This window comes from Salmo trutta, unplaced genomic scaffold (assembly GCF_901001165.1).
Source record: "Salmo trutta unplaced genomic scaffold, fSalTru1.1, whole genome shotgun sequence".
Taxonomy (NCBI): Eukaryota; Metazoa; Chordata; class Actinopteri; order Salmoniformes; family Salmonidae; genus Salmo; species Salmo trutta.
The window spans coordinates 956,254-965,667 of record NW_021823423.1 but is presented as its reverse complement, the minus strand read 5'-3'; the positions used below and the strand labels follow the sequence as shown (position 1 = coordinate 965,667).

The 9,414-nt window shown below is 42.7% G+C and overlaps 1 protein-coding gene across 7 annotated transcripts in view; it reads right to left on the bottom strand.

Annotated features, from left to right (window-relative positions):
- Positions 1-2,598: 2,598 nt before the first annotated feature.
- The window catches only part of LOC115190905 (DEP domain-containing mTOR-interacting protein), a 60,884-nt gene continuing 54,068 nt past the window's right edge, over positions 2,599-9,414 (bottom strand). For 3 of the 7 annotated variants that reach the window (XM_029748939.1, XM_029748937.1, XM_029748940.1), the window contains exon 11: positions 2,599-6,766. In XM_029748939.1, the coding sequence (XP_029604799.1) occupies positions 6,638-6,766 (129 nt within the window). In that variant the 3' untranslated portion in view covers positions 2,599-6,637. The remainder of the gene's footprint in view (positions 6,767-9,414) is intronic. The other 4 variants (XR_003877469.1, XM_029748943.1, XM_029748941.1 and 1 more) reach the window with 4 other exon arrangements.

The window sequence follows — 9,414 nt, the reverse complement described above, 5'->3', positions numbered from 1 at the left end:
GTTCTGAGATGTCTGCAATCGATTTTTTTATATCTCGGGGGCACTATTGTACCAGGAAGAGCATGCATAGTCGAAGTGCCACTGACCAAGAGCCCCTGCCAATGTCCCCATTGTATTCTTATCCAGATATTTGGTGGTTCTAGCCAGGAACCTAATTTGATGGTTCACTTTGGCGATAACGTTTTGTGCCATCCCCTGTCAGATGGTTATCTAGCACACATCCAACATACTTAACAGTCTTTTGCTGCGACTACTATGTCACCGACTACCACCTTCAAATCTGGGGATTTCCTCAGTTTCACTTTGGACCCCGAACAAGATGGACTCTGTTTTTCCAAGGTGAAGTAACATCTTACTGTCATATAGCCATGTACTGACATTCAGAAGTTCAGCACTGAGGGCTTTCTCAACCACATTGTTGTCTTTGTGGGAAACCAACAGTGCATCTGCATATAGGAACATGTCACATGTAGAGGCAGATTTCAGATCATTTATATACAATACAAATAAAAGTGGACCCAGCACACTCCCTTGGGGAACCCCGCAGTTCCAGATTTTGGGTTTAGACAGGGTCCCATCCACATCCACCATCTGTTTTCTTCCTTGCAGGTAAGAGCCGACCCATTTTACCGCTGAGTTGTTAAAGCCCGTGACTCTTAGTTTGATTAACAGAATCTCATGATCCACTGTATCCAACGTCTTTTGGAGATCTAACATAAGCATTCCACAAAATGTCCCTCTGTCTACTTCCTTCCTTATGTGGTCAGTCAGATATAGTTTCCATGACCCTGAATCAGGATTGAGACAGGCCAATAGTTTCCATGACCCTGAATCAGGATTGAGACAGGCCAATAGTTTCCATGACCCTGAATCAGGGTTGAGACAGGCCAATAGTTTCCATGACCCTGAATCAGGATTGAAACAGGCCAATAGTTTCCATGACCCTGAGTCAGGATTGAGACAGGCCAATAGTTTCCATGACCCTGAATCAGGGTTGAGACAGGCCAATAGTTTCCATGACCCTGAATCAGGATTGAGACAGGCCAATAGTTTCCATGACCCTGAGTCAGGATTGAGACAGGCCAATAGTTTCCATGACCCTGAATCAGGGTTGAGACAGGCCAATAGTTTCCATGACCCTGAATCAGGATTGAGACAGGCCAATAGTTTCCATGACCCCGAATCAGGATTGAGACAGGCCAATAGTTTCCATGACCCCGAATCAGGATTGAGACAGGCCAATAGTTTCCATGACCCTGAATCAGGATTGAGACAGGCCAATAGTTTCCATGACCCTGAATCAGTATTGAGACAGGCCAATAGTTTCCATGACCCTGAATCAGGATTGAGACAGACCGATAGTTTCCATGATCCTGAATCAGGATTGAGACAGGCCAATAGTTTCCATGATCCAACTTATTCCCTTTTTTTATACAAAGGAATGACCCTTGCAAGTTTTAGTTCACTGGGAAAACACCCAAGTTCAATAGATTCTCAATGTGAGTTACACAGGGGGTGATCATTACCGCAGCATCCTTTAGAAATCTGGCAGGAATGTTGTCAAGGCCAATCCCTTTGGAATGGTCAAGTTCTTTCAGCCTGTCTAGCACACTCTAGCACCCTCTGCAACACCTCCACCATTGGCATTTCTATCTTTTCTATAAATGTTCTAACCTTGTATTGCTACCACTGTATCGTCAAATGAGTTTCAGAGGTAGTAAGAATATGAATGTCATCTGTTACTAGCAAATTATTGATTTCATGAACCTTGTTTCTTAAGCTACATATATTACCGTGGGTTATTTTGAGCACTTTTCTTCTGGGAAGCTTACTTGGTTTCATTGCTTTACTGGGAAGCTTAGCAGCAGTAGATGTGTTCATGTTATTTATGCTGGTGAAGGGTGAGCTGCTCACAGTGGACTTCCTCCTAGGGCACATCGGCTCAGTGCTAACAGTATAAATCTGGTTCATAGGAACATGATTACTGCATGCAATAGCTGTAGGATCAGTAGAGGCATTCAGGGCAGTTAAAGGGACATCAATTAGGTTACTTATATTGTGTCTACTGACGCCCCTGGTGTAATGTACAATTACTGAAGCATTATGACAACTCTGCGTCACAATGGTAGGGATTAACCAGTCATTGTTTCCCTTTAATAAGGGACTGATTTAGACCGGAGATGAGACGCCAATCATTGTTCCACTCTAATCAGACTGATTTGGACCTGAGACACCAGTCATTGTTTCCCTCTAATCAGAGACTGATTTGGACCTGAGACACCAGTCATTGTTTCCCTCTAATCAGAGACTGATTTGGACCTGAGACACCAGTCATTGTTTCCCTCTAATCAGAGACTGATTTAGATCTGGGACACCAGGTGGGTGCAATTAATGTTTAGGTAGAACAGAAAACCAGCAGGTTCCAGACCTCGTCGGGTCAGAGTTGAATACACCTGATATAAAGACCAAGTGGTCCATCTGAGAGTGGGCCTTAGTTTGTGAATATTTACTCATCATTAATTAATACATGATTAGTTAGGTCATTTGACCAAACTAACTTTAACAGGAAGTATGCTGCCATAAATAAGTAAAGATATATTTTGAACCAAACCAGAATGTTTATTTAAACACATGAACTTTACATTTGAACTTTACATATGAACTTTACGCCTTTAGCTGCATTACACAACACAGACGTGATACCATATGTGAGCTTATTTATTCTCATTGTCCTGACATTCATTTATCCACACAATGTATTTGATGAAATGTATTTACACAAACTGTTATTAAAGGCTTTACACTCTGGGCTCACGCAGTGACTGTATCATCTAGATCATTAAATCTACATAGATTATTAATGAACATAACGATCTGTAGATGAATGAATCCCTTTAAATGAGCTGCTGACTGACTGGTAAAAATAAACAGATTTTTATTTTTATCAAAAAGTCATTACCATGAGTAAAACCTGCTAGGAAGCAGAGAGAACGTGGCAGGTTGTAGCTCTATCCGTTCTGTCATCAGTCTATGTGCTGTTCAGATCTCAGTTGCGTCTCAAATGGCATTCTATTCCCTATATAGTGATATAACCCCCCCACTGGGCCCTGGTCAAAAGTAGTGCACTACCATTTGGAACGCAGACCTTGTGTATCAAGAGAACACTGATTGTCAAGAAAAAAAAAGATGATCAGTCCTTAAAATGAGCAGCAGAAGGTTAGTATATAGTAAAACAGATCAGGAAGAGGGATTGCATAGTGAACCCTTTATGGAAAACAGAAGATCTTCAAATATTACATGACTAGCAGCAAAATCAAACGTTAAGGCAAATGTTTCAAGATTATAACTTGGCACATTAAAAGTCCAATAATGACTGGATTTCCAGCTCTTTCTGGTCATTGTGTCTGTTTAAAGCACACAGGGGTTAATACATGATGAGCATTTTTATAAGTCTGATAAGACATTATAAAAGGCGCATGCTAATAACATGTTATCATACATTTTAACCTGGAGGCTTTCAGTAAAGTGTCACCCAAAACAGCTTTAGTATAAAATGACTCATCGTAATGTGCATTTCTCCAAGTTCTTGCTTAACAAACACAAGCCTTTCCTTGTATGACAGAACCAATAATTAATTACAGGACAACAGTGAAACTACGTGGAGGAGTAGAAATGGGTAAAAACATATACCAGAAAACCTCATGCAATGCAGCCATTCACCCAATCACTGATGTCTAATGTTCTTAGTGAGAGCAGCCATTCACCCAATCACTGATGTCTAATGTTCTTAGTGAGAGCAGCCATTCACCCAATCACTGATGTCTAATGTTCTTAGTGAGAGCAGCCATTCACCCAATCACTGATGTCTAATGTTCTTAGTGAGAGCAGCCATTCACCCAATCACTGATGTCTAATGTTCTTAGTGAGAGCAGCCATTCACCCAATCACTGATGTCTAATGTTCTTAGTGAGAGCAGCCATTCACCCAATCACTGATGTCTAATGTTCTTAGTGAGAGCAGCCATTCACCCAATCACTGATGTCTAATGTTCTTAGTGAGAGCTGCCATTCACCCAATCACTGATGTCTAATGTTCTTAGTGAGAGCTAACCAATGATATTGTATCAGTCCTGAAAAACAAACCCTGGATTGTAAGCAAGCATTTTATACACGTACATAGTTTCTTGAATTATGCATTTCGTTGCTTTACACATTTAAGCACATTATTAAAAAAGGGACAGAATCCTAGCTTGTCAAAGTGACTGTTGTTTTCCAAATAAAAAAAACAAACCTATGATTTGAGGCTTGACATTATGGTAAACAACAACACCGCATATTGAAGAAAGGTGAACATGAACATAGAGCTTGTACTGCTATTTTTTTTATTATTAAATCTTACAATGAATCTAGGCTACTTTATCTGACCAGGAAGTGATGTCATACGACAACAGTTGACCTGGTACACTGAGCTACAGATGATTCTGTTATCATACAGTTATTAAATACTGCCATAGATTGTTTTTCTCATGCCATCAATAGTTCTTCTACTTTAAATTCACAGCTAGCTACCGAAATAAAACCCTTTTTCCTTCTTAAATACAAGTAGATCGGGTCTGATGGCAAATAAAATGGGCTGCTAATTCTTAATACGTTTATGTTTCAGGATGGTACAGTATAGTGACGTCTTAACACATTAACAATTTTCTGACATTTTAACTAGAAAACAAACTGATGCAAACAGTTATTTTCATATTTAAAGTGCCTTAGTCAGCCTAAATCCATACATAGATCTACATTAAATATATATGTTAACATATCCATATATTATAGAATTTACAGTAGAGCAGAACATGCCACTTTTGAAAGACTAGGGACTATAGTGGATATACGACATTAACATTCGGCTAACGGTAACAGGTGGGTGTCGTCATAGGCCTCAATGCCGGTGCTAGAAAAACGGACTCATCACGGTCATTACACATTATAAATCTTAGAAAACTATGCAAACCACCCCATTTATATCACTATGAGCAGTTTCCCTGGACTAACAAGCTCTTTCAACAGAGACTCTCCATTCAGCTTGCTTTCTAGTCTAAGACTAGGCAAAAAGCATGTCTGGGAAAGGGGCCTGATGGGTAATGGTTTGTTGTGTCATGACAGAGTGAAGGTAGTTGTTAGTAGCACAAGCTTTTTGTCTACATAGTGAGTCATATCCTTTATGTGGTAATTATAACCATGATATTCAGCCCTACAGACAGTAGAACGGAACCATCCAGTCAAGTGTTACCTCATTAACTAGCTAGTAGCTACCTACTTTGTCTTCAAGGGACGGTTTCCCGAACAAAGAATAATCTTGGACTTAAAAAAAAAAAAAACACTTTCAAATGGAGATTATCCATTGATTTAGACTTTTTAGTCCAGGATTTGTTGTCCGGGAAACTCGCCCTAAGTGTACTGGGAAAAGACACATCATTGACAACAATTAGTCCTGCATAAACATGAACATTATGCAACCCTGTTTGCTTGGTTAAACGAAGGCCAACTTCACACAACTACCACAATGTATAGTGAGTGATCTATACACAACTACACAGTGTAACCAGGTTGGTATCTGTGTTACACACCCAAATAGCTGTGGATTAGTTGGACGTGGTTTGCATTATCATGTGGCGCAGCGGATTGAACAGTCACTTGCTAAGGCTTCACACTCCTGTCCTGGATGATATGCTGTCTGTCTCCTTCAGTCCTGGATGATATGCTGTCTGTCTCCTTCAGTCCTGGATGATATGCTGTCTGTCTCCTTCAGGCCTGGATGATATGCTGTCTGTCTCCTTCAGTCCTGGATGATATGCTGTCTGTCTCCTTCAGGCCTGTCCCGAATTATATGCTGTCTGTCTCCTTCAGGCCTGTCCCGGATGATATGCTGTCTGTCTCCTTCAGGTCTGTCTTCAACTTCACCACATCTCGTCCTGGGATGGAGAAAGACAGACAGATCTAGACAGGTCCAGAAGTGTCTCTCCCCACACAGCTTCATACATGGGTAGGTAGTACCATCAATACATAAAGAACCCCAGCCCAGCCCACAGGAGACAGTGAGAAACCAGAAGGGGACAGCAGGGGGCTGTTATGTTATCAGGGTCCATCTGACGTCTCAACATCAACTAGACAGATGAGACAGGAGGACAATAACAAGATGTGTGTATCTAACAGAGTAGCTAATGTCCCCTCTCTTCTCCAAGCAGTTCTATTGGAGGCCTACAGAGGGAAGCAGTGTCCAATAGGAAAGAGACAGTGGGTGGTGGCTGGCAGAGCTTGACTGAGTCTTTCCTAGAGTTAGAAGCCCAGAGAGAGTTTCCCATAGAGTTAGAAGCCCAGAGAGAGTTTCCCATAGAGTTAGAAGCCCAGAGAGAGTTTCCCATAGAGTTAGAAGCCCAGAGAGAGTTTCCCATAGAGTTAGAAGCCCAGAGAGAGTTTCCCATAGAGTTAGAAGCTCAGAGAGAGTTTCCCATAGAGTTAGAAGCCCAGAGAAAGTTTCCATATAGTTCCATAAAGGCACTTCTATCTCTATGGTGTCTTTAGGGTCTGCCTTGGGTCTACTCTGCTCAGCCACGCCCCCTGCCACGTGATAGCCTGCCTCTTCAGTAATCTGCTTCCTCCATGACTTCCATGACAACGGTCCTGGGCCCGGTCAGGATGAGGTTACTGACTGTCCTGTAGTCCAGAGACAGCACGTTTAGCCCGTTGACCGAGATCACAAACTGACACACCTAGAGGGAGAGGAACAGAGGAGTTAGCCATGTCTACACATGCATTTCTCTATGGGAGAAACACAGAGAAAGGGAGAGGAGAGTTAGCTCTCGATGGGAGAAACACAGAGAAAGGGAGAGGAGAGTTAGCTCTCGATGGGAGAAACACAGAGAAAGGGAGAGGAGAGTTAGCTCTCGATGGGAGAAACACGGAGAAAGGGAGAGGAGAGTTAGCTCTCGATGGGAGAAACACGGAGAAAGGGAGAGGAGAGTTAGCTCTCGATGGGAGAAACACAGAGAAAGGGAGAGGAGAGTTAGCTCTCGATGGGAGAAACACAGAGAAAGGGAGAGGAGAGTTAGCTCTCGATGGGAGAAACACAGAGAAAGGGAGAGGAGAGTTAGCTCTCGATGGGAGAAACACGGAGAAAGGGAGAGGAGAGTTAGCTCTCGATGGGAGAAACACAGAGAAAGGGAGAGGAGAGTTAGCTCTCGATGGGAGAAACACAGAGAAAGGGAGAGGAGAGTTAGCTCTCGATGGGAGAAACACAGAGAAAGGGAGAGGAGAGTTAGCTCTCGATGGGAGAAACACAGAGAAAGGGAGAGGAGAGTTAGCTCTCGATGGGAGAAACACAGAGAAAGGGAGAGGAGAGTTAGCTCTCGATGGAGAAACACAGAGAAAGGGAGAGGAGAGTTAGCTCTCGATGGGAGAAACACAGAGAAAGGGAGAGGAGAGTTAGCTCTCGATGGGAGAAACACAGAGAAAGGGAGAGGAGAGTTAGCTCTCTATGGGAGAAACACAGAGAAAGGGAGAGGAGAGTTAGCTCTCGATGGGAGAAACACAGAGAAAGGGAGAGGAGAGTTAGCTCTCTATGGGAGAAACACAGAGAAAGGGAGAGGAGAGTTAGCTCTCGATGGGAGAAACACAGAGAAAGGGAGAGGAGAGTTAGCTCTCGATGGGAGAAACACAGAGAAAGGGAGAGGAGAGTTAGCTCTCGATGGGAGAAACGCAGAGAAAGGGAGAGGAGAGTTAGCTCTCGATGGGAGAAACACACAGAAAGGGAGAGGAGAGTTAGCTCTGTTATGGACTAAACAGATACACACCTTTCTAATTTTGATTGCTGACTCACTATTGCAACAGTCAGTGTGTTGGCAAAAACAAACATGTTTTAGGACTGTTTGGCAACATGGTTCTATGGCTGCCACATGGCAGGTCATTGAGTCAACTTCAACCTTATTTCATGCAGTGAAGGAATTCTAGAGCATCCCCTCGCTGCAATTTACATCAAAACACAATCCCTTATTTTTCTTGGCAACGGGTCAACCATTACCCAGAGGGCCCCAGTCACTCAGGAGTTAATACTCCTAGAAAAGAGCACTTGAGGATTTCTAAGAAAAAGCTTTTGTTAACTGTTTCATGGCCAGGCTGTGGCTGAAATGAATGAGACACTGGATCTTAGGCTGCAGAGAATTTGTAGAGAAGGAGCCATGTTAAACTGCAGGGTATAAATCATTGTTCTGTGTTACCACTGCTGCAGGGTATAAGTCATTGTTCTGTGTTACCACTGCTACAGGGTATAAGTCATTGTTCTGTGTTACCACTGCTGCAGGGTATAAGTCATTGTTCTGTGTTACCACTGCTACAGGGTATAAGTCATTGTTCTGTGTTACCACTGCTGCAGGGTATAAATCATTGTTCTGTGTTACCACTGCTACAGGGTATAAGTCATTGTTCTGTGTTACCACTGCTGCAGGGTATAAGTCATTGTTCTGTGTTACCACTGCTGCAGGGTATAAGTCATTGTTCTGTGTTACCACTGCTGCAGGGTATAAGTCATTGTTCTGTTACCACTGCTGCAGGGTATAAATCATTGTTCTGTGTTACCACTGCTGCAGGGTATAAGTCATTGTTCTGTGTTACCACTGCTGCAGGGTATAAGTCATTGTTCTGTGTTACCACTGCTGCAGGGTATAAGTCATTGTTCTGTGTTACCACTGCTGCAGGGTATAAGTCATTGTTCTGTGTTACCACTGCTGCAGGGTATAAGTCATTGTTCTGTGTTACCACTGCTGCAGGGTATAAGTCATTGTTCTGTGTTACCACTGCTACAGGGTATAAGTCATTGTTCTGTGTTACCACTGCTACAGGGTATAAGTCATTGTTCTGTGTTACCACTGCTGCAGGGTATAAGTCATTGTTCTGTGTTACCACTGCTACAGGGTATAAGTCATTGTTCTGTGTTACCACTGCTACAGGGTATAAGTCATTGCTCTGTGTTACCACTGCTGCAGGGTATAAGTCATTGTTCTGTGTTACCACTGCCGCAGGGTATAAGTCATTGTTCTGTGTTACCACTGCTGCAGGGTATAAGTCATTGTTCTGTGTTACCACTGCTGCAGGGTATAAGTCATTGTTCTGTGTTACCACTGCTGCAGGGTATAAGTCATTGTTCTGTGTTACCACTGCTACAGGGTATAAGTCATTGTTCTGTGTTACCACTGCTGCAGGGTATAAGTCATTGTTCTGTGTTACCACTGCTGCAGGGTATAAGTCATTGTTCTGTGTTACCACTGCCGCAGGGTATAAGTCATTGTTCTGTGTTACCACTGCCGCAGGGTATAAGTCATTGTTCTGTGTTACCACTGCTGCAGGGTATAAGTCATTGTTCTGT